Source organism: Callorhinus ursinus, unplaced genomic scaffold (assembly GCF_003265705.2).
Source record: "Callorhinus ursinus isolate GAN/ISIS: 27379988/994484 unplaced genomic scaffold, GSC_fseal_2.0 scaffold15, whole genome shotgun sequence".
Taxonomy (NCBI): domain Eukaryota; kingdom Metazoa; phylum Chordata; class Mammalia; order Carnivora; family Otariidae; genus Callorhinus; species Callorhinus ursinus.
This window is the reverse complement of record NW_027397077.1, coordinates 5,218,358-5,243,136: the sequence shown is the minus strand read 5'-3', so window position 1 is coordinate 5,243,136 and position 24,779 is coordinate 5,218,358. Positions and strand designations below refer to the sequence as shown.

At 49.7% G+C, this 24,779-nt stretch overlaps 1 protein-coding gene and 1 pseudogene across 26 annotated transcripts in view; both read left to right on the top strand.

Moving 5' to 3' along the window:
* MAP4 (microtubule associated protein 4) overlaps positions 1-24,779 on the top strand; it is a 195,601-nt gene that overhangs the window by 168,121 nt on the left and 2,701 nt on the right. For 9 of the 26 annotated variants that reach the window (XM_073901117.1, XM_073901111.1, XM_073901106.1 and 6 more), the window contains 9 exons: positions 6,295-6,401; positions 7,204-7,419; positions 10,313-10,496; positions 11,104-11,163; positions 11,285-11,577; positions 13,014-13,127; positions 15,091-15,183; positions 21,386-21,467; positions 22,937-23,049. In XM_073901117.1, the coding sequence (XP_073757218.1) occupies positions 6,295-6,401; positions 7,204-7,419; positions 10,313-10,496; positions 11,104-11,163; positions 11,285-11,577; positions 13,014-13,127; positions 15,091-15,183; positions 21,386-21,467; positions 22,937-23,049 (1,262 nt within the window). The remainder of the gene's footprint in view (positions 1-6,294; positions 6,402-7,203; positions 7,420-10,312; positions 10,497-11,103; positions 11,164-11,284; positions 11,578-13,013; positions 13,128-15,090; positions 15,184-21,385; positions 21,468-22,936; positions 23,050-24,779) is intronic. The other 17 variants (XM_073901123.1, XM_073901113.1, XM_073901126.1 and 14 more) reach the window with 6 other exon arrangements.
* On the top strand, positions 635-1,218 carry LOC112833629 (short transmembrane mitochondrial protein 1-like; annotated as a pseudogene).

Here is a 24,779-nt window from a genome sequence, read left to right as displayed (position 1 = left end):
ACCAGAGAGAAATTATGCATTAGCTGTTGGGGAACAGCAGTTCAGATGGCAGCATGATTCTTACCGGAAACCTTGGAGGGCAGGAGGAAGTGGCACAACATTTTTCAAGTGCTAGAAGAAAAGAGTCAACTGCAAGTTCTATATCTGGTAAAACTATCCTTCAGGAATAAAGGGAAAGTAACGACATTCTTAGAGGAAAACTAAGAGCATTTGTTGCCAGCAGATATACCCTTAGAGAAAGGCGAAAGGAAACTCTCCAAAAAGATAAGATACCATAACAGGAGGAGGCTTGGAATTTCAGAAATGAAAGAACAACGAGAACAATGGAATGGGCAGAAATAGGGGTAAATATAAGTGGACTATCCTCATGAATTTTAAAAATCATATTTGATGATTGAAACAAAAATTGTAGTACCATCTGATGTGCTGCTCGATGTACGAAAAGGAAATACCTAAGACATTATATTTAAAAAGCAGGGAGAACAAAAGATCCTAAATGGAGGTAAGCAAAACCATACACTGAAAAGTGAAAATGGGATTTTAAAAAATGTTTAAGTAGCCCACAGGAAGGCAGGAGAAACAGAGGGAACAAATAAAAAACAGAGCCGCCCTCCATGCCCTCCTCACTGACACCATGCTCTAGTTCCTATTTGGATTTACTTTTAGGACCATGGTGGGAATGTATCTGGCTCAGAACTGTGACATACCAGACCTGGCTAAAAAAACGTGAAGAAAAAAAGGACTTGGCTGCCAAGAAGAAACCCTAGTTCATGGAGCGGACTCCAGCACTACCTTCTGGATATTCCGATTCTGCTGTTCTTGAGGGCCTCCTTACCATCTGAACCAAAATTCCAGCCTCAATGATTTTCCTCTCTTCTGGATCCTACCTTGCCTCAGAGCTCAAAGGGGGCCACAAGTGAAGAACTATGCTTTTCCAACCTCCTCATCTCTTCCCTTCCTCCTTCCAGCCACTTGAGGTGGCCTAAGACTGGAATTACAGTGCTAGATGAATGAATGTGACCCAGTTAGTAGGCTCTTCATTCTTTGGGATTTCTACTACTTTTTTCTTAAAGAAATATTGATGGGTTTGCGTAGCTGATTAGATTAAGCAGTGCTGATTACACAGTAGCAATTATAATGGTTGTTTAAACATTTGGTACTAAGTTATGTTTTTTGTTTTGTTTTTTGTTTTTTTTTAATTTGACAGACACAGCGAGAGAGGAAACACAAGCAGGGGGGAGTGGGAGAGGGAGAAGCAGGCTTCCCGCTGAGCAGGGAGCCCGATGCGGGGCTCAATCCCAAGACCTTGGGATCATGACCTGAGCTGACCTGAGACGCTTAACGACTGAGCCACCCAGGCGCCCCCTAAGTTATGTTGTTTTGAATTAATTAAAATTAAAGTCCTGAGGGAAAAAACCAAATAATAAAATGTCAGTATAAGCCTTAGCTTATCAGTAATTACTTTAAATGCAAAAGGTCTAAATATTACAATTAAAAGACAGAGATCGGAAGGATAGATTATTTAAAAATGGCCCAAGTACATGCTGTCTACGAGAAATGCATGTTAATCATAAGGACCATAGGTAGGTTGAAAGTAAAAGGTGTAAAAAGATATATCATGTTAACATTAATTTTTGGGGGGGTGCCTGGGTGGCTCAGTCGGTTAAGTATCTGCCTTCAGCCCAGGTCATGATCCCAGGGTCCTGGGATGGAGCATGACATCAGGCTCCCTGCTCAGTGGGGAGCCTGCTTCTCCCTCTCCCTCTGCCTGCCACTCCCCCAACTTGTGCTCTCTCTTTCTGTCTCTCAAATGAATAAAATATTTTTTAAAAAATCTTAATTTTTAAGTGGCTATATTAATATCAGACAAACTGGACTTCAGAGCAAAGAATAAAGAATCAGCCCATCAAGAAGACAGAGCAATTCTAAATGTATACGCACCAAAAGGCAGAGCTGCAAAATACATGAAACAAAAAATGATGGGGCTGAAAGGAGAAATAGATCCACAATTATGGTTCAGGACTTCTACATACCACTCTAAGCAATCGATAGAACTATTGGACAGAGTATTGGTAAAGGTAAAGAATACCTTAACAATACCATCACACAACAGAATCCAGTTGACGTTTACAGAAATTCCACCCAACAACAGCAGAATGAATATATATTCAAGATCCCATGGAACAGGGTGCCTGGGTGGCTCAGTTGGTTAAGCGACTGCCTTCGGCTCAGGTCATGATCCAGGAGTCCCTGGATCAAGTCCCGCATTAGGCTCCCTGCTTGGCAGAGGGTCTGCTTCTCCCTCTGACCCTCCCCCCACTCATGCTCTCTCTCTCATTCTGTCTCTCAAATAAATAAATCTTAAAAAAAAAAAAATAGACCACAGGAAATTCTTTAATCATTTGGAAATTAAGAGTACACTTCTTAATAATCCATGGGTCAAAGAGGAAGTTAACACAGGAAATTTTAAAAATGAGAGGGTCTGGCTGGCTCAGTCGGTGGAGTGTGCAACTCTTGATCTCAGGGTTGTAAGTTCGAGCCTCAAATTAGGTGTGGAGATTACTTCAAAAATTTTTTTAAATCTTTTAAAAAATTTGAAATGAACTTCATGATCCCAGGGTGCTGTATGGAAGTGTCGAATCACTGTATTGTACACCTGCAACTAATATTACACTGTATGTTAACTAACGAATTAAAATTTAAAACAAAGTAAATTAAAAATAAAAATAAAATGAACTGAATAAAAACGAAAATACAACATACCAAAATGTGTAGAATGCAGCCATAGCAGTCCTGGGCCGGAACTTGCGGCCCCCATGTGCTTACGTTAGAAAAGAGAAAAGATCTCAAAAAAGTAGTCTAAGTTGCTATGTCAAGAAACTAGAAAAAGAACAAAATAAATCCGAAGCAAGCAGAAATCAGTGAGATTGTAAACAAGAAAACAACAAAGGAAATTTATTAAACCAAAAGCCGGTTCTTAAAAAAATACCAATACAGCTGGTAAACCTTGAACAAAATTGACAGATAAAAAGACGCAAACCACTAACAACAGGATAGGGGATGTCACTACAGCCATTAAGAGGATAGAAGTGAACACTAGGAGCACCTTTACACCCCCAGATTCAATAACTTAGAATAAATTCCTTGAAAAGCACAAATTACCAAAACTCAACCAAGATGAAATAGATAACCTGAATAACCATTAATAAAATTAGATTTTTAAATTAAAAAGTTCCTAAGGGATTCACTCTAGGGGTTTACCTTATATTTAAAGAATAATTAACACCAATTTTACACATTCTCTTCCAGAAAATATAAGAGGAGGAAATACTTCTGATTCATTTTATGAGGTCTGAATTTGTCTGATAGCAGAACCAGACAAAGACCGTACAAAACAAACTACAGACTAGTATCTCTCATGAACTTAGATAGAAAATGTTAACATCATATCCAGGAATATATAAAAACTGTACACAACAGCCAAATGGAGTTTATTCCAGATACACATGGCTGGTCCAGTAATCAAAAACCAAATCAACATAATCCATATCAACAGTCTAAAAATTCATAAGTACAGAAATGCATTCAACAAAACCCCAACACCCATTTGTGGTGAAACACTCATCCAAGATTAGAGGGAGAACTTTCTCAGCTTGATCAACTTCATCTACAAAAAACCTACTGTACCATCACACTTAACAGGGAAAATACTGAGTGCTTTCCCCCTGACTGGGAACGCGGCAAGGATGCCTGCTCTCACCACTCCTACTTAATGTGGTTCTGGAAGTTCTGATCAGCACAACAAAGTAAAAGGAAATAAAAGAGCATTTAGATTAGAAAGGAAGAAGTAAATCTGGCTCTCTTTGCAAATGACATGATTGTCTATATAGAAAACTCCAGGGGCGCCTGGGTGGCTCAGTTGTTAAGCGTCTGCCTTCGGCTCAGGCCATGGTCCCAGGGTCCTGGGATCGAGCCCTGCATCGGGCTCCCTGCTTGGCGGGAAGCCTGCTTTTCCCTCTCCCCCTGCTTGTGCTCCCTTTCACTGTGTCTCTCTCTGTCAAATAAATAAATAAAATCTTAAAAAAAAAAAAAAGAAAATTCCAAGGAATCTACCAAAAAACCTCCTAGAACTAAAAGGTGTTTCAGCAAGGTCACAGGATGGAATTAATTGCATTTCCATATACTAACAGTGACACCATTTTAATAAAAATCCTGTGCATCAATATTTGTAGCCACAGTAGGTGGATAGCGAAACTGTGGTAGAGCCGTACCACGAGCAGTAACCACTGATACATGCAACAACACCAATGCATCTCAGAAGCATTGTGCTGGGTGAAAGAAGCCAGACACAAAAGGGAACATACTGTATGATTCCATTTATGTAATATGCTTGAGATAATGTTCTAGAGATGGAGAGCAGATTAGTGGCTGCCAGAGATTTAAGGATTAGAAAAGGAGGGGAGGGGGGTGGCTCTAAAAGGGTGACATGAGGGAGCCCTGTGGTAATGGCACACTTATCTGTCCTGATTATTAGGAGTGGTTATGTAAAGCTACACATGCTAAAATTGCACGCATGCGCATGCACATTCTCACAAATGAGTGCACGTGGAACTGGACACATCCGAGTAAGCTCCATGGATTGTACTGATATCAGCGTCCTGGTTTTGATAGTGTGCTGTACTTCTGCAGGAGGTAGTGTTGGGGGAGGCAAGGTCAAGTGTATACACTTGACCTTGGAAGTTCCTTCAAAGGCCTTTTTAAAATGCATGCACAAAATGTATTTGCATTAGAAATGTATTTTGCCCCCATCCCTTCTCTAGACAAACGGGTTTCCTATTATCTTACTATTCTGCACCTTACTTTTTTTTTTCACTTAATAGAGATGGTTCCATATTGGTTGTGCTTTATTTTTTCAGGTGTGGAGATTACACTGATGTTTCTGCCATGGTGCTTTTAATCACATTTTTATGAACAGACTTCTGGGGTGTTTCTGTTCTGTGCTGTTAGGAACAATGCTCTGATGAAGACCTTGTACATTTGCTATTTTGCTGGTGTGTGAATATGCCTCTAAAATAAGTTTCTGGAAATTGGATATCTGGATTAGAATCTATCTACACGAGTCTTCAGAGACACCGCTAGATTGCCCTGCATAGGAGTTGTACCATTCCATACACTTTGCAGCAGCGAGTATCTTCATTTATCCCCACAGGCTGTTTTCACATTGTAGCACTTCCAACAATATGTTAGGTTAAAAATGGCATCTCAGTGTGGTTTTAGTTTTCATTTCTATGAAAAATTGGACATCCTTTCTTATTTTCAATTTGTATTTTGATTTATATTTCTTTTTCTGTAAACTGTGTTCATAATCTTTGGGCCGTTATTCCAGTGGGTTGTTGGCTTTTATAGGAGTTAGTGATTTGTAGGAGTAATTTATATAATAAGCTCTTTGTCTTTGATGTGATGTTAATGATATTTTTCCTGTTAATTGTCTGCCTTCTGACTTTTCTTACATTTTTTCTTTTTTGGGAGGGGCCACACTGAAGTTTGTTGTTTTGTTTTTAATTTTTCCTTAGACTGATCTTCTGTGGCTTCTGGATTTTGTGCCACTCAGAAAGGTCTTTCCCACACCCAGGTTATAAGTTTCATGGTATTTATTGCATTTAGGTGTAGCCCTATTGAAATCTGGAGTTAAGTCCCCACAGTGGTGCTGCTGGGCCAAGCCTTAGGCGTAGACTTTATTTCTGGCCTTGGGTCTGATTTCATGGGTCTCCTCAGGCTTGTTGGAAATCTGGGTCACTGCTAGAACCAGATCAAGTTAATCTCACATCCTCCATAAAGTGGTGCTTTACAGAGAAAGGAAGTAAGGGGAGGACATTGGATGATCTTCTGGCTCTTATCCCATCTTCAGCAACCTTTATTCTAAGAGATAAACTCTAGTAGAAGAGGTTTTTGTCCGTCCCCTGTGTGCTCCAGGAGTTAGTGGTTGGGTGACAGAACCCCTTTGCTGGTCTCCAGGGAAGGGAAACCAAACTTCAGGGCTGTTTCCTTCCATTGGTCATTTGTGCAAATCCCACTTAGGTTGCTTTTCCACAGGGACCAGCTGCCTGAATCTCTGGAATCTAAAACGGTCCTGTCACAGTGAGAGGAACTTGGGAGTCTTGTCCACATTTCAGAGCACAGCACTGTGGATTTTCTTCAGAATGGAGTGCTAGTCAGTGGTCTGTCTTCCTAATACTTGCTTTTTCAAAATGGGTATGAAAAACATCTGCTTAGCATGACTTTACCCCCACTTAGGAATAAGTAAGCCAGAAGAAGGACGGCCTGCTGGGAGTGTGACCGGAAATGACATCACCGCCCCTCCAAACAAGGAGCTCCCACCCAGCCCAGAGAAGAAAACAAAGGTAGGCACCAGAGTGGTGGGTTATCTTCTCCTGCTACCATTTTTAAAAACTCTTATCTTCTGCTGTTACTGCTTGAATCAATGAATGAAATTTCTTTTTTCTGAGCTATCAGTAGTCCTTTTTTGGACATTCTTAGAAAATATTTTATATTCCTATTTTATCATAGTAACCTAACTCAACCCTTAAAATCTCTGCCTTTGACCCCATTATCTTGAATACATGTAGAAATGTTCTGTAGAGGTTGTTTCTGCTTCCCTTAACAACAACAACAACGGGATTTGCAGAACTATTCAGAAATAGATTCTGAAATCTTCATTTGTAAAAAGGGAACTCAGATTTTTAAGGTGGAGCAAAGCTTCAGGAATTACTGTTGCTCGTTGCAGAACACAAATGCTGTACCTCGGTGTGGTCCTAAAACCCTGCCGATGTTGCCTCATCAAGGCACAAATAATGACCGTTTAATTACCTGCTGGTGACTTCTTCGTAGAATTATTGCAGCCACCAAAAATTAGTTAATTGTTTAAAGCCGTCACTGAATTTAAGTCTTCAGGTACCGAACTGCTGGAATTTGTGACACTGTCATTAAGAATGAAGTCCCAGTTTTCTTTTTCTCATGATTTCTTTCCACTCCTTACCGAGCTCAGAAGAACGGAATGCTGCTTTTCAGTTGCATATATCCTCATTGCTTATAATTTTACTTTGAATTGTGCAATTTATACTTTTCTTCATTTTTTATTTTTGTCTGTGTGTTTGATGTTGGCTTTAAAAACAAAACAAAACAAAACAACACATCAACTTAAAGCCTTTGGCCACCACTCAGCCTGCAAAGACTTCAACATCGAAAGCCAAAACTCAGCCCACTCCTCTCCCTAAGCAGCCGGCTCCCGCCACCTTTGGTGGGGCGAATAAAAAACCCATGAGCCTCGCTGCAGGCTTAGTGCCGGCTGCCCCACCCAAACGCCCTGCCACCGCCACTGCCAGGCCATCCACCTTACCTTCAAAAGACTCAAAACCCAAGGTAAGTAGCCACCCAGGCCCTGTGCCTGGGAGACGTTCTCCCCTCCAAGGGTCGATTGCTCTCGTTGCTGCCAAGCAGTGCAGTTAAGCTGGTGGAATTGGGGGAAGGGGAGAGAGGCGACTTGCAAATCTTGGGGGTGCATAGTGCAGCCATAACACCTGAAGGCCTTTCAAGACTTTGTACTTTGTCCTGCCCTGCTGGGAGGCAGTACTGAGTCTGCTTAGGTTTCTTTTCCTTTCTCCCAGCTCCCCCTTACTCTTCCCTTGTTTGAACACTTGTTAGCGAGTTTGCCCTCCTCCACATACTATGTCACCCACTTCTTTTTGGTACAGTTCCCACATCAGATTCCCCAAATTCACTTCCTTATCTTTCTCTTTAATCCTCTGGCAGAAGTGAGTTTCGCCTGTGACTTTTTTGGATAAGGTCTTCTAGCTGATCTCTGTAGGTTCCAACAATGTGTGACAACTTCCTTTGCTTTTGACATTGGGCCTCTCTCACTGGGCACCCCCCTGCAGGTTTTCAGTTTTCCAGGTCAGCCACACATAACTGCCTAGAAACCGGTCCATTTGGAGCAGGAGTGGCTTCAGCAGGATCATTCTAGAAGACCAGCTGGGCTCTGTGGCTGCCTTCCTTAACATCTTTTTGCTTGAGTAGGGCCTTTCGGTCAGCTCAGTGTTATTCTTTAAATTCACGGTGGGCAATGTTAGTGTATCATCTAATCTTGTAAAGAAAATTGATGGAACCTAGGAATTGTAGTCTAGGTTGGAACCTGGCCAAGAAACTGAGAAATCCTGTCATAGACTAAGAATGATAAAATACATAGTTTTCTGGCACTCCTCATTTACCCAGTTGACTGCTTTTCTTGATCGTGAGAAGATGATTTAGTTGCATCAGAGGGCAGAGGGAGGGTGACTGGAGCCCTGGCACGGCAAATCCTGGGGCAGACAGAAGACAGCAGGGGGAGGTGGTCTAGTGAAATTTCACTTGGCAATAATAACAACCATGAAGTGTCCTCTGCTGGTTCCTTTATATAAGTTAATGCCTTTGATTCTCTCTGTCAGCAACCCATGATGTGGGTATTAGTATTCTCATTTCATAGCTCAGTGAGATAACCTTCCTAAGGTCCAGTGCTAGTAAGTAGCAGAGCCAGTGTGTGAGCTTGGGGCTGACTCCACCCCTGATGCTCAGGGCCTCTGTCAGCACTGCTCTTTCATGGCTTTTGCCACGCAGATTTTAGACAGCATTCTGAGGTACAGCTCACCTGAAAATGTGATCTGCATTCCAGTTACTACTGCTGTTCTTTTTTTAGATAAGAAACAGATGAAAATATTTTGAGAGATTGATTAAAAACTGGTCTAATGAAATTTATTTTCACCCTTATTTGGTAGAAAAGTTGAAGAAGCAAAAAAAGGGGGAAAAAAACCTACTTAGAAAAAGTAGATCCAGGATCCTGGTAGAGAAGAAACTGTAAAATGAGAAACAGCAGAGTAACTGCAGTTATGAAAGCAGGCTGGTTCTGTCGCTTGCTGAAGCCAAGAGCCTGACCTCTAAATCAAGGATGTCACATTTTTTAGAGCCTTCTATCCTTAATACCTTTTTTCCAACTTATTTTATCACTATTATTAGCAAAATAAGACCCTGGGAGATTATTCTGAATCATAGTCCTAATATTGAGAATTTGAAGGAGGCCTCAAAAAGAGAGTATGTTTTATACCCAGATCTTAGAGCTGACTGGAGGGATCCCTCTGCACAAAATCCTACGATCTATTCCAAACAGAGCTGGTGGCTGAACTAGTTCCACCAATTCCAGCCATACTTAGGGACTTCATTTATAGAAACGGCCATTACCCTGCGCTTTCAGGGTTAGACTTTAATTGGATGCCAGCCCTTAATTTCTGAGCACCTCCTTAGCTGATTTCCCATCTGAGCTGTATCCTGCTCGTCTCCACCAACATACAACGCTGTGTGGCCATTTGTTGTTGAGTAAAAGGGCTGGATACACTGTGTCTGTGATTTGGCTCATTGTCTAGAGTAACTTGGTACTTATGTTCCCGTAGAAGCCAGGCTACATGATTCCTTCCCTTCCTTACAAGTGACGCCATGCCCAGCCTCCCTGGAAGAGGAGCTAGAGTGGCCCCGATGCCAAGACTTTTCCCTTTGGCCCTCAGTCACAGCTGTGACATCGGTGCTCCTCCCCTGTGGTGGTCAGCCCTGCCCCCTCCGCCCACCCGCTCTCCACAAGCCTGTGCTCTCAGAGACTTCTCCTGTAGTCCCAAACACCGCACGGCATCGCAGCTGGTCCCCAGGGGTCCTCTGTGCCAACCTCCCTTATCCGACTGAGGAAGTAAAGCCCAGAGAGACTCTGTGATTTACCAGGAACACACTGTGAGTTGGGGGCCTGACTGGGGTTAGAGCTCGGCATTCTGATCTGACTGGCGAGGCCGGTGTTCTCACTGTTGGCAGCCCTAACCAGCGTTCGCCGTGTGCATCTTCACCAAAAGAGTGACTGAATTTGATTGAACATAATTTTTACATTTTTTGTGTTGTTTATATATTTATTTATCTTTGGTCAGGTAATTAAATACTGATGTATTTAATGTATTTAAATACATTAGATCCTGAGGCAAACTGCGTTTGTGATGTGGTATACTTTTCTGGTTTGTTCATTCTCACTGGTTCAGGCTGGATTGAGCTCCGTTAGGCTCCGTTTCCCGAGTCCAGCTGACACAGCGCCCTGCATGGCCCATTTCTCACTCTGTCTGAAGGACTTAGATCTTAGAACAGCATAAACTGTCCTGTCAGTGAGTGCCAAATCCACAGTTTTTCTGGTGTCCGCTGACTTCCCGAGGCGCCCGCTGACCTGCAGCTCTTATTCCCATTTCCCTGTCACCAGCCTGTTGCAGAGGCAAAGATTCTGGAGAAGCGGGCCTCGCCATCCAAGCCAGCCTCTGCTCCAGGCCCCCGGCCTGGCTCCAAGAGCTCCCAGACTGTTCCAAAAGCCCCGGCCGCTGCCAGTCCTGCCTCAGCTGGGCCAGGCAGTCGGAGCCCCCCCACGCCTGTGCCCAAGAGGCCCACCGGTGAGTACTGTTACCCTCCACTCCCGTGGAAACCGGTGGGGAGAAGGGTGGGGCCTTGGCTTTGCCCCAGCCGTAGCTCCAGCCAGCGTCACAGAAAGCCATGCACCCCTTTTTGTGCCCTCGTCCTTAATGGGGTGCAGTGAAAAGTGGATCCTTGATCTCCATATGAGGTTAGCAAGTACATATATTCAGAAAATTCTTGAGTGAAAGGGATTCTTAATGGATTCCCAGGTAGTATTTACTGTTCTTTCTTAGTAACTTCGCCGCACTCAGCACATCGTGGTCATGGGCGTACATGACAGGAGATAGATGGTTCAGTTCCACTGGTGCATGTACTGATAACCCACTTCCGAGGCCATGTGGAAGGCACTGGCAGGGCTGTAGAAGAGAATGAGACAGAGTGGGTGGCCATGTATGCTCCAGAAGGGCGCAGTCTTTCCCTGGCTGGCTAATTTACCCCTCACTTATTCCCAGCGACTAGCACAGCCCATGGCCCAAAAGGGACATTCAGTAATTGTTGAATGAATGAATGAATCTCAGGATTGGATGAGCCGTTCACTAGGTTAGTTTGTAAACACTACATGTTAAACCGTGTATGTTTGTGCAGCCGTTAGGACGGAGGGGAAGCCTGCGGACATGAAGAAGACGGCTACAAAGTCTGCACCAGGTAACACCCGGTCCCCTGCTTCGTGGGAGCCTAAAATAAACCCCTGCCTCTCTGTGGCTCTAAGGCTCCCCTTTGCTCTCTCCCCCTGACCCCTTGTCCTCTCTCACTCCTACGTTTGCAGCTGACCTGAGTCGCTCCAAGAGCACATCCACCAGCTCGGTGAAGAAAAGCACCACTGTCCCTGGGACCGCCCCTGTGGCAGGGGTGGCTCCCAGCCGAGCCAAGCCCACACCCACCCCTCCCCGGCCCTCTGGGACCCCTTCCTCAGACAAGAAGCCCGCCTCAGCCAAGCCCAGCTCCTCTGCCCCGAGGCTGAGCCGCCTGTCCACCAACGCTTCTGCCCCTGATCTGAAGAACGTCCGCTCCAAGGTTGGCTCCACGGAAAACATCAAGCATCAGCCCGGAGGAGGGCGGGTGAGTCCAGGGAGCTAGGGGTCCTCGGCATGCCGGCCCTTGCTTCTTCTGCTGCCACACCCACCCACCCGCTGTCCCCCAGGCGTGTCCTCACATCAGCCCCAGGCGCCCACCAAAGAAGAAGGGCGGTCAGGACATTGGATTCAGTGCCAGGGACTTTCAGCCTGGGCTCCAGGTCCCAGCAGCAGGCTCTCTCTTCCCGTCCCCATGAGAGGGGCTCTTGTTCTGTATTTCGGGGTTTAGGCTTACATTTTTGTTTGGAGGCAACAGGGTTCTTCTCCTTAACAAGACGAACAGAGGTGGATTGTGAGACCTTGTGAAGGTGAGAGACTGGACGTGCTCCCTACCCTTGCGCTGTCTGAGCTGCAGGACGTGTAGGAGGTGGAAGCTTTGACATGGGGGGGGGGGGTGCCTTCAGCGTGAAAGAGGTAGGGCGTCCTCTGGTGGCCGGGAGGACTCGCTCCTGCTTTCCTAATCCGGAGTCCTGCTTTCCTAATCCGAAGGGCTGCCCCAGGGAGTCGTGATGGAGGGGGAGTCGCGATGGAGGGTGGCAGGGCAGGCCCCGGCGCTTTACTCTTAAGGCTTTTCTGGTTGCATCCGCCCCAGAATTATTTGTCAGCTGTTAGCAGCAGTGGGACTTTGGTGTATGAAAAGATGGTGCCGAAAGTCCCAGTCAAAGTCCTTGGAGCAGGAACCTTCTCATTTCCTATGTGATTCTCCAGCATTAAACCACCACCCATCCCTCCCACTCAGGGTAGGATAGCTTAATTTGCTTCAACCCAGAGCCCTTAAAAAATTGACCAGGGCCCAAAATGAGGCCGAATCCTGGTATTTTTGGAAGACATTGATGGCAAACTGAGATTAGTCTGGAAAAAGGGCCTGAGAGTTGCTTTTGCTAAGAGGCTGTGGCTCTGGTGTACCCAATGCATGACCCATCTCCCCCTTCCTGGGCTCTTCTTATGCTTTCCTTGGGCAAAAGTTGCAGGTGGTCCTGGGGGGGACGTTGAGTGACTTGGCCTCGTAATCAAATTATTTTCTGTTCCAACATACCTGACTGATACGAGACTTCACATCATCAGTAGTGGCTCCCTGTTGACTATGGCAGCTTGCTTGGGGTGAGGACATTTGAATGGGAGGGCATCATGATTGGCAAACACACACTCCAAAGAGAATCACTAACTTAGCCCTCCTTCCCGCCTTTCTCTGTGAGTGCTATCTTGATCTCTTCCTAGGGTCTCAGGACTTTGTTCTGCAGCTCCTCCCCCTGGCTGGTCTACCCTGGAAAATGGTGGTTTTTTTTTTCCTAGGAGCGCGGGTGACCTGCTTCTGCCGGTGGTCTGGCCTGGATTTGAGTCCCCTACAGCTTTCTTCCCTTCTTGGCATTTGGGCTCTTACCGTCTTGGTTTGAAATGTGCCCTCCCTTTATCTCCATCCAGGCCAAAGTAGAGAAAAAAACAGAGGCATCTGCTCCGGCTCGAAAGCCTGAACCTAACGCAGTCACTAAAACAGCCGGTCCCATTGCGAGTGCGCAGAAACCACCTGCTGGGAAAGTGAGTTTTATTTAGACTTTTACCTCTTGAAGGTGAAAGATGATAAACTGTTTCTTCCAGCCTGAGTCACTTTCCCTTCTATTGCACTTTTTTCCTGTCCTTAACTAGTTTCTACTTTGCCCCCGCCCCCGCGTTCCCTCCTCTTTGTTTGATGACTCGGCCATCAGAAAAATTTTTGTATTAACCCTGACAGTTAACAGAGTTGGGAGCCTTTGGGAAATATTTATTCAACCGGATAACACGGATCCAAAAACCTTCAGCCACTTCCTTCACACTGACCTTGATGTGAAACCCTACCCATTTTGCACGCAGAACACACACACTGAGCACCCAGGTCCTGCCTCAGTGAGACACATGGCATTGGTTACTTGTCAGCACCTTGAACTCTGGAACCCTGGTGCTTTAAACTGACCTTTCAGTTTAAGAAGGCCCCTTTCACAACATGCTGGCTACAGAGGTAGCTTTGTTTGCCCTGGTTCCCCATGTCCCCTTCTCACTGAAAGTTCACATGCTCATTCCCTCTGGAAACCCACTCAGCGTAGGGATCGCACAGGTAAGAGGAAACTAGGTTCTTTCCTCTTGCCTCCACACCCTGGAACCAGGCCCCCCTCCCGCTTGCTGTGGGAACCTCCTTCCCTTAGCTGTGGCAGGTAGGTGGTCTCTCCAGCCAGGGGCTGCCAGAGGAGCCTAACTCCAGCTCTCAGGGACCAGGATGGGGAGTCTCAGCCCAAGGAATTTGTGCATTCGGTGAGGCTTCCAGGTGACTCCTAGAGGTCCTGTGGGTCTCCGGTTCAGAGCAGGGTTTCATTAGGAAACAGTTTGCTAACCAGTTATTCATCACTGACATTGTAAAGAAGGCACAAAACCGTGAGGTATTTGGGTTGGAATTTCTCGGGGTGGATTTCTCTGCTCTGTGGAAAACTCTTCAGCTTGGGGCCTGTTTCATTTGTGAAGGGCTCTGAAGCCAAGGGAGGAAGGAAGCTGGCAACTGTTTCTTTTTCAGAAGACTCAAAGAGAATTCTTTGTTCCAGCCCTTAGAGCCTGGGCCTTTGTGTGGCTGCATTCCAGGGGGAACCATTCATAAGCACTCAGTGTGCTGTGTCCTGTCGTGGTCCCCCCCAACGCCCCCCCCCCCCCCCCCCCGCCACCCCATTACGCATCACTGCAGCCTTGCCTGGAGCCGCTTCTCTTTGCACACGAAACTCACAGGGCACAGGATTAGGCATCTGGGGGATTGAGGGAAGTGTTTTACCCTCGAGTTGAAGAAAAGTCTAGACCAGAAGCTCACTGTACTTTCTTGAGCCCCGAGACTACCGGGCTGCTTGTAGAGTGTGGAGTTATCGAGGATGTGGCTTGCGCTCCCCCTGGCGTCCAGATTCTGCATGGCAGGCCCAACGGCCTCTGGTCCATTTGCATTGATGACTGAGCTGTGATGTCCCTTCCTTCCTGTATCAGATCTTTGCCCTGTGAGCCAGCTGCCCAGTGTGCTTCTCGGAGCTGCCTTTGCTTCCCAGATACAAGGGAAGGGCCAAGGTTCGGTGAGGACCAGTCCAGATGAGCAGGACCCTCGCAGAGAGGCTTCCCCAGACACTCCTCAGCTCTCGGGGAAGAGCAGGCAGGAGCAGGAGTGGGGCTGTGCCTGGGTGGGCATCCAGGGCCTGCTGCTGGCTGGGCCTCGTGAACCATAGCCCAGCCCCAAGGAGCAGTGAGGAGGACCATTAGCCCTTCTGCAGCCTCTGCTTCTGTCCTCGTGTTGTTTGTCTTTGTCCTTCACTCATTTTCCTGCTTCTCTCAGATTCCTTCCCCTGTGCTTCTCCACAGCTGTTCGGCTGCAGGTGGGGGCGGAGTTGGAACAAAACTCTGTTGTCACTGTGGTCACGTGTGGACGCACTGCCTGCCCTGTGTCAGTTCTAACCAGCCCTCTCCCTTTGTGTTGTTTTTTTTCTGTTCTCTAACACTCCAGGTCCAGATAGTCTCCAAAAAAGTGAGCTACAGCCATATTCAGTCCAAGTGTGGTTCCAAGGACAATATTAAGCATGTCCCTGGAGGTGGTAATGTAAGTATGGGCTCCGGACAGCTAGCGTCTGTGGCATAGCCCCCCGTGGGGCGCACTGGGGAGAGGGCCACGGCAGCCTGGCCTGGGGCTTCCTCCCAGACGCAGGCTAGCGAAGTGAGGGGAGGCCTCAGTGCCCCGGTGTGTTTAGGCTGGCTGTTTCTGGGGAACCCCTAAATACTACAACCCGGTGGCGCTCACCCGGCGTCTCCCCCCTCTCTCCCTGGCTTTCACCCTGCTGAGTCCTTCCTCCTCTTACTGCCTCAGCCGCTCCTTTTCTCTTTCTCTTCCTCCTTCTTCCGTCCAGACATCCCTTTATCATGCTGCCCTTCTGTGCCAGCCCTAAGCTCTGTGCTGGGGACACAGGTGACTCTGGCCAACAGGGGGGCCGTGGTCTAGAGGTAAGAACACTCTGTTCGCCCGCCACCTGTCCCTGTGACCTTGCAGAGGCAGGAGAGGCTCCAGCACGTGCCGGAGGGAAGGGTGTTACGGAGCCACCACGTGCGGCCTCCACCTTCACTGCTCCGCACCCGCTGCCCCCCCCCCCAGCAGAGCGAGGGAGCCCGTCCTGCTCCAGCAGCCTGCTCACTCCGTTCCTTCTCCTCACTGTCTGGACTGGGCTGTGTCGTGCTCTGCTCACCCTGTTCATTTTCAGGCTCTGTCCCTCCTGCCCCTTCGGTGGCCATGCCATCCTGCCTGTGGCTGCCCAGCATTTCTCTTGTGAGGAATCCGCCTCAGGGCATCCCTTTCTTGCCCCCCCCCCCCCCACCCCCCCTACTGAAGCTCCTTCCAGTCACTTACCACCAGTGGCTCTCCTGGCCCGGGCAGGAACTGCATCCTTGACACACGGGTGGAATACACCTGGCTGGCTTCGTTGCTGGCCTGACGGGAGCCAGCCTGGTGTGGGATCCGCTGAAGTGGGTGAAGCATGTAAAGACAGTGTCTGGTTAAGGTGATGAAGATCCAGCTTGAGGGCCCCAGGGAGGCACTGGCTTTAGCTTTTCCTTTCAGGCTTTTGGGCTAGCTGAAAACAGGAGGTGAGCAGGAGATTCTGAAGGAATTGGTCATTGTGTGTGTGACACAGAAATGCACTTGGTATGGTGTGCGGTGTGTGCACAAGCCCGGAAAATAGGCATCATTTATCACCTCCTGTGCTCTCCCACACTGCTTACACATGACTTCAAGATTTTTTTAAAAGCACTTTTTTAAATAAAAGATTTTATTTATTTGGGGGAGAGAGAGAGTGCGTGAGCCAGGGCGGGGGGGGGGGCAGGAGTCGGGGAGCCACACAATGACAGAGCAGGAGGGAGAGGGACAAGCAGACTCCGTGCTCAATCTCATGACCTGGGCCAAAGTCAGAGTTGGCCGCTGAACCAGCTGAGCACCAGGCGCCGAGTAAGCATTTTACTCTAGGAGGGAGGCTTCCTTCGATGGCAGGGCGTTCGGAAACCGCCTGGGAGCAGCGCTTGCAGGCAGGAAGAGGCGGGTAAGGGGCCTGGATGGAGGCACTGTGCTTCCTTCCCTCAGCCCCCGTGAAGCCAGCACGGATACACATGCAGTGCAGAAAGAGTGGGCCCGCCGTGCAGGCAGAACAGTGTCACACGTCACACAAAAACCCCGTCCCCTCCTGGTTAGAGACTCGGAGTCTGGCACCCAGAGGGGAGGCCTGGAGCAGGGCCCCCCATTAGTGCCGCAGAGCGCCCTGGCGCACATACACGCGTCCCCTTGTTGGGAGCCAGGGGCACACGAGGGCAGGGAACAGAGCAGATTTCCCCCCAGTTTTGTGTGTGTATGAGACCGTTTTTCTGCCACTTCACCCTCGTGAGGGGAGACGTGTGATGGGTTGATGGGTTCTTAGACCCGGCGGCTGTGTCATCTCGGCAGCCTCTACCCCTCCCCGCAGGGCGTCACCAGACCGGGGGGGGGGGGGGGGGGGGAGCGGACAGCCGGTGCGAACAGCTAGAGCAAGGTGCAGGGGATGTGGGGTCGGTGGTGCAGCGAGAGGGCCGTCGGGCTGTGCTGGGGAGAGGACATCTGAGAAACACGCGTCCTAGGCCAGGGAAGTGGCCCGTGGCTCCCTAAAGCATTGAGTGGCAGCGAGTGGCCCGGGAGGGGGACAGGACAAGGAGGACTGTCTGGAAGAGACTGTGGCTTCTCTCCATGCCAGCCTTAGGAGGCAGAGCCGCGTCTCAGCTGTAGCGGGCCTCGGTAAGTGAGGGGGACGCAGTTACGCTTTTTAAAACTTGCAATTATAGAAAATTTTCAAATACAAAAATAGAAAAAAAAAATACAATGAACTGGATATACCTTTTATTTATTATCCTTGTGGCCAGTCTTTTTTTTTTTTTCTTTTTTTTTTAAGTGATCTCTACACGCAACGGGGGGCTCAAATTTATGACCCTGAGATCAAGAGCTGCACGCTCCACCGAGCCAGCCAGGTGCCTTTCCTTGTGTCCAGTCTTATCTCTGTATGCCACCCTGACTGTTTTGAAGCCAGTCCTAGATAACGTCATTCATCTGCAGATATTCCATTTATAACTTGAAAAGATAATTCTTCAGTGTACGCGTGTATGTGTGTGTGTGTAAAACTCCCACTGACATGTTAAACAGGTTTGCTTATTTGAATCAGGATACAAATAAGGTCCATAAATTGTGATTGGTTGATGTGTCTCTTGTCTTTTGTAATCTTAGGTTTCTTTTACTCTACAGGCTCCCTTCAGTTTTTTTTGTAGCAGTATTTTTCTTTTTTTCTTTTTTTTTTTTTGGTGAGTAAAGCTATAGAAGTTTATTAAGTGAAGATACAGAAAAAAAACTCAAGAGTGAGAGTGGTCCTGACAGGGTTGCTTGTAGCAGTATTTTTCATGCATAAACCAAGTAGCTTGTCCTAGAATCTGAATTCCGCTGCTGATTACACCCCCCGTGGTTTCATTTAGCATATTCCATTGTCCCTTGATAGTCTTTAAATTGATTCAGGATTGATCCCCGCCCCCCAACCCAGATTTCTGCAAGACTTTCATAGGTAGTGGTGGTGTTTCTGTCAGGAGGCACATCATCTGATGGCCGGTACCTAGACCCATGTGTTCAGTAAGGGGTGTACTGTGGAGAGACTCTGATTCTGCCATTCCTTCTTTGTTTATTGGCTGGAGCATCTGTAAAGCAGAATTTCCCCTAATCAGCTGTTCCTTACTTGAGGACCAGGCAAGAAGTAAACAAGTGGTGGCTTCAGTTGCAGAACGTTGGCTCAAGAAATGCGTAGGCCCCAAACCTCGGCGAGTGAGCTCCGTGACTGCTTACAGGTGTCTCGGGGAGGGCACGAGATGAGCTTGCCACCCATGCAGCAGGACACATTTGTCTGGGTTTCGGCGGCTGCCAGACATTCGGTTGGGAAAAGTACTTCTCTGTGTTCTCGTTTAGAGAGAATTGCAGCCTTGTTGGAAATAGACAAAGCGGAGGCTGTTGTTTGAGGGTGATAGGTCCTTTGTAAATGATGACTGAACACGTGAAGCACTTAGTGTCCTGTTGATGCTGATGTCCCTTCAAGAGATGATGTGAAAAGGTGGAGTGAAGCTCGAGCCTGGGAAGGCTTTGAAGAAGGTGGCCCTTGAGCTGAGCTTTGAAGGATGGGGAGGAGAATGCATTGTGCTTGCCAGGCTAGGGAGCAGTTTGAGCAGAGAGTGAGGATGGCTGAAGGAAGCTGAGGATTATGGGAAGTTACTCTGTGGCCGGCCCTGGGTGATCGGTGGGCACATGAAAATGCAGTGGGCATCACATGTGTTCTCTTGGAGTACAATGAAAACCGTATTTCCTGACACTGAAGAAAAGGAGACAGGGTCCTAGAAGGTAGTCATTGAATGGCATGGCGAAGGAACCCCACCAGAGGTTGTGGCACCTGCTGGCAGGGCTCCCGGGGCCCCTGCCTGGAGGACTTGACTGGGATGGAAAGCTGGGCTTTTCCACAGAACCGGGGAGCAGCTGGGTCACTCACAGGGACCCTGGAATCTTCATCCCAGAACCCAGTGCCCAGCTGTAGATGACGACCTTTCCTAAGTGAAACACATGCCCTCAGTCCCAGTAGCAAGGTGTTCACCCCAACGGGATTCATGTCAGATAAAAGGCTGTTCGTCCTTTTGATTACTCAACAGCTGCGGACAGAATGTCAGATTAACCAAAGGCCTCGTGGAGCCTGGAGGTGGCGCCTCATCTCTGCAGATGTAGGGCCCCTGGCTGCTGGCTGGGGCTCTGTGCACATTCACGACCGCGCTGGGCCCGGCTCTTTGGGAGAGGGAGGGGGCATATCGTGCAGATGGTTATTAGGACCCTTAATAATGAGCAGAGCAACCAAAACTGAGCAGTTTTCACGTATAAATTAGCGAAGTTTTGGTGGTGGTGGTGGTGGTTTTTTGTTTTAACTTGTATTTGCGTGTGTTCTATGCAGAATTTACTCCAGGGCCGTAAGTTTTTGTTTCTTCACTTTCTTCTGGGATATCGTTCTTCTCCTGTGCAGCCTCCTCTTCTGGTTTAGTAACAATCTGCTCTTTTCCGTCAGGAGCATCTCAGGGTGGCAGGGAGGGTGGCAGGGAAAGCGCACGTGTGGGCCAATCCGGCCACGAGCCCTGTAAGCTCCACGCCACGTCTTGGCGGCTTTGTTCCCTTGGATGTGCTCCATGACCAGAGAATCCGCGTCTAACCCCTTCAGTTCAGCATGACTCTGCATTTTTAAGCATGTGCAGTAAAAATACAGCACACTCTTGGGGACATCCATCCTGTGTCCAGCTCCGCCATTTGGCCTGGCCACGCATCCCACCTCCAGCGCTCCAGCGTGGTGACAGCTTGGGTCATGTTGCTTCTGCAGAGTGACATCTTTAGAAACTTGGTGGCTTTTCAGATATGCTTCCTCTTGATGGCCTGGGCCATTTCACATGTGTTCTTAAAGTGAACGTGAAGGTTTGAACCTCTTGATTTGCCTGATTTTGTAGGGTTTTCTGGGTCAAGTGAATAGTGAACCATTTTCAGAGATCACCTCAGGCTGCTTACTGGAAAAGCGTTGTTACTATTTTTAATGGGAATGTCCAGTGCTGGGAGGATATGGTGAGACAAACACTTAAGCTTGGTGGTGGGTGTCCATTGTCACATTTCTAGAAAGCAGTTAGGCCCCATGGCTTAAGAACCTTGATACATACAGTCTGAACCTTTCACCGGGTAACTAAAGTTCTGGGCATCTTGCTTTAAGGGGTCATCAAAATTGCCATGACTTCTATTCACAAAGATATTGCTGCCATTGTTTGTTTGTTTGTTTGTTTTAAGATTTATTTTGGAGAGGGGTTCCTGGGTGGCTCAGTCATTAAGTGTCTGCCTTTGGCTCCGGTCATGATCCCAGGGTCCTGGGATCAAGCCCCGCATCGGGCTCCCTGCTCGGCGGGAAGCCTGCTTCTCCCTCTGCCTCTGCCCCTGCTTGTGTTCCCTCTTTCGCTGTGTCTCCCTCTGTCAGATAAATAAAATCTTAAAAAAAAAAAAAAAGATTTATTTTGGAGAGAAAGAGAGTGGGGGCAAGGGGCAGAGGGAGAGAAAGAGAGTCCTAAGCAGACTCCACACTGAGTGTAGGGCCTGACACGGGGCTCAGTCCCACATCCCTGAGGTCGCGACCCAAGCTGAAACAAGAGTCGGATGCGCAACCAGCCGACTGCGCCACCCAGGCATCCCCATTGCTGCCATGGTTTTAATGGTGAAAAATTAGAAAAAACCCAAATGTTCAATATCAGGCATGATATTGGGTTTATATAAGATCTTATAGGATGGATTATTATGTGGCCCCCTCTTTACATTTCTCACCTTTTGTGGGAAAATGCTTGTAACATGAATTAAGCAGGAGTACAAATTGTAGACAGACAGATACCTATGTGGTCAGCCAGGAGGGAAAAATGCACTGAAAAGAACTAGAAGGAGAACATGAAAACATTATTCCAGATTATCTCTGAGCAAGGAGTTAATGGGTAAGATTTCAGATGGAACAAAATGACATTTTAGGACATTTGGATCCAGCAAAATGGGAGAAGAGCTGCCTGGCAGATGCGCAGATGCAGCAGGGAGGGGAAAGGCCTGTTGTGTGTGGGAACACTGGTTTCGTCTGCCTGGGGGTGGGCTCAGAAGCTCCAGGCCCTGAAGTACACCCTCTCACTGAGGCAATGATATTTTTGTGGTTTCTCAGGTTCAGATTCAGAATAAGAAGGTGGACATCTCTAAGGTCTCCTCCAAGTGTGGGTCCAAGGCCAACATCAAGCACAAACCTGGTAAGTGTGTCCCCCTGAGCCCAGCATGCCTGGGACGTGCGGTCTTGGCCAAGGCCGCTGGGTTTCACCCCAATGTATCTGTCATTCCATAAAGATTGCTGGAGCCGCCCCCACCCACCCAGGAGGCAGCGATGGAAACCACGCAGTTCCGTGCCTGTCGGGGGGGTTGGGGGGGATCCTTTGTGCCTCTGAGGAGGAACAGGTCGTGAAGGCCACCGTTGGCACGGGCACCACTGTCTCAAGCACCTGCCAGGAGCTGATGCGGAGGGAGTTGTCGCATTGGGAGCAGGGCCCATCCCGAGGCACTGAAACCTCAGCGGCCGGCTGGCGGGTCACAGAGTCGGTCCGCGGTGCTGCCCAGGCTGCAGCTGGGGGTGTCCCTGCTGCGGTAGGGGTGCAGTTCGCCCGGGCCCCGGGCAGGCAGATCTGGCTTCGCGGAGGCAGGCACCGGGGCCAGTTCCCTCTTGGCAGAAAGTGTTATCGTCCATTTTAGAATATGTTCTGTTTAAAAGGATCAAAACAGTTTGGCCCTTAGCTCCCTGTCATTTTCCCCCTTTTATCTGGAAAACCCACTCTTGTGTGATACCTCCCTCCCGAGTGCCGCTGACTGACTGGAGGTCCGGTTTTTGGCGGGGGTGGCTTCAGTGGGTCGGCGAGCTGGCGAACTTGGCAAGAAACTGCGTGCTCTGGTTTGGGACGTGAGCCGAGGAGACGGCCGCGTGAGGGAAGCCAGGCTGCGGGAACTGGAGAGGGGCGGACCCCCCGGGATCCTGTGGCCACACCGTGGCTGGGAGCTCTGAACCTCACCCTAGTGCCCCAAGCACGCAAGGGCACTGGGCCCCGGGGCCGGGCCAGGCCTATCCCTTCTCAACTCAGTGCCCAGATGACTCCTGCCTCTCCCCCTTTTCCTACACTACAAAGAAGCCACTTTCCTTCTTGTCACTACAGTGTGGCTCAGTTGAACAGCTCAGACAGACCACACTCCATCCTGTCTCTGTCCGTCACCAGCTCGATGGTGACTTTGGGCAAGGCACTCTTGCCCAGCATCAGCCCTAGCAGCTGTGAAACCAGGATCCCGACCCTGACAGGGCGTTCGTAGACTGAAAGGAAGCTGGGGCGCCCCGTGCCCCCAGTCAGTCAGAGGGAGCTGTTAACGTTGCCAAGAGAACCTAAAGCAGACCCCTCGAGGCTCCTTTAGGGGCTTGGCTGGAGGCTGTGCGGTGGAGGTGAGGGGGACTTTTCTCTGCGGAGGCATTCCTGCCAGCCAGGGGCAGGTCGTCAGCCCCACTTTGAGATGAGCCCTGTGTGACGAGCACACTCACTGTCCTTTCGTCCAGTGTCCCCAGAGCTGCTGGGAGCAGGTCACGTTGGTGTCTGTACTGGGCACGTAGCTAGTCCTTGGCCAAGCTAGGGTCTCTGCTCCAGCCTCCTGGCTTTGCCTGTGTCACTGGTGGTTTTTTTGGTTCCAGGTGGAGGAGATGTCAAGATCGAAAGTCAGAAGCTGAACTTCAAGGAGAAGGCCCAGGCGAAGGTGGGATCCCTCGATAATGTGGGCCACCTGCCTGCAGGAGGGGCCGTGAAGGTAGCGAGTGGGGCAGCAGGGGTGGCCGCTTGGGAGGGGTGGGTGGGGTGGTGTAGCCAGAGTCTGGGTCCCAGCAGCTAGGCGCCTGTCACCGCCCCTCAGTATCGTCAGGAGTCCTGTTGCCCCCACACCAGTGTGTGTCCCCGTGTTCATCATCAGTCCTGAGTGAGGCAGGAGAGGTAAAGAGGCCTCGGCCCAGCCGCCTGCGCCCTGTCTACCTAGAGACAGAACCTCTCTCGGGAGCCACGGCCCGCCTGCCTTCCTGAGCCCATCTCAGCCATGTCCAAAGGGCCTGCGGGCTGGGGCGTGGCTCCCCCACAAGGCGGGTGGTCTGCGTGGCACCGCTGTCCCCAGCTACCTCACGAGAGGCCATGTGGGGATGTGTTCCATGCCAGGCGCGCGCCAGGCTGGGGCTCCGCCAGAGTGTGCAGGCGGGCAGGGCTCCCCATGCTCGGGACAGGCTGGCCTCTCCTGCCTTCCCTCCCTCCCTCGTGCCTTCCCTCCCTCCCTCCTTCCACAGCGCCGTGAGACCCTTTGTAAAGTGCCAGGATGCTGTTACCCTCTGTTCCATGTTGGGGGGCGGGGGGGGACCCGTGGGGGCAGCATCCCGCAGGCTTCCAAGCATGAGGATAGCTGCAGCTGCTCGGGGCAAGGTGAGCAAGGGGGAGGGCAGAGAGCAGCTGTGGCGGGCCTTCCGTCTGCCCAGCCCAGCCCAGCCTCCGTCCAGCGCTTCCGTCGGTGCTCCCATCGGTGCTCCCATTCAAGGCCTGGCTGGCTTCCGTGAATATTTGGGGCCCTGGCTCTGTCGCAGGCTCTCAGTCGTGCCTCCGTACCTTGTGAGGAGCCACTCCCTAGTCAGTCCTCGTGGGGCACTAGCTCGGGTGTCGTCACTTGTCCGAGGCCACGTGGCAAGTACCCGCAGACCAGGGTTTACACCTGGACCTTCTGACCCCCAAGTCTTGTGTTCTTTTCTTTATTCACATCATCTCCCTTTCTTTATTATTTCTGGAATTGTTTTTCTAATACAGAGGCCTGTCTCCTTCACTAATCTGATTAGAAACCACTGTGGAGTCTCCGTTGTCATCTTGTGGGCATTCTGGGGCCCAGGGGTTCCAGCTCCCCCCGCCCCAGCCTTCCCTCTTCTGCTTTACTCACACCGGCTGCTCACTGCCCACCCCATCCACCTCCTGAGAAACCCTGCAGGCCCTCAAAGTTTCCCTGGGTCACACTTGGGACATCTGTGGTCCCCAGGCGAGGGTGCCCAGCACAGAAGAGGCCTCAGTGTCTGGAGGTGGCTCGGCTAGATGAGCAGGCAGGGCTGCCCCCTCTGCGGCGGGGGCGGTCTGGGATTCGCTGGGTCCGAGGTGGCGGGCTGCACCCCTCCGAACTGACTTCGGGCTCGGCGCTCCCTGGCTGGCCCGCGGCAGCCCTGCCTCCCAGCCGCTCCCAGAGCCACGCTCTAGCGGTCGTGCCCAGGGTTTCTGCTGGCGACCCGCCGTCACGGCGAGCTGCTTGGGGCCAGCCTTGCTGAGAAGCCGGCACGTCCCTCCTCTCACTTCAGAAAGACTTCCGGAAGCCTTGCCCTTCCCAGAGGAGTCTCCCAGAGCGTGTCCCCGCTCGGCCGCACGCTGGGCCTAGGGCTGCGCGCGCCTGCTCCCGGGCCCCGCGTTCTTGCTCTGCGCCGGGCCGGCAGTCGCCGCACGGGCAGGGGTGGGGAGGGGAGTACCTGG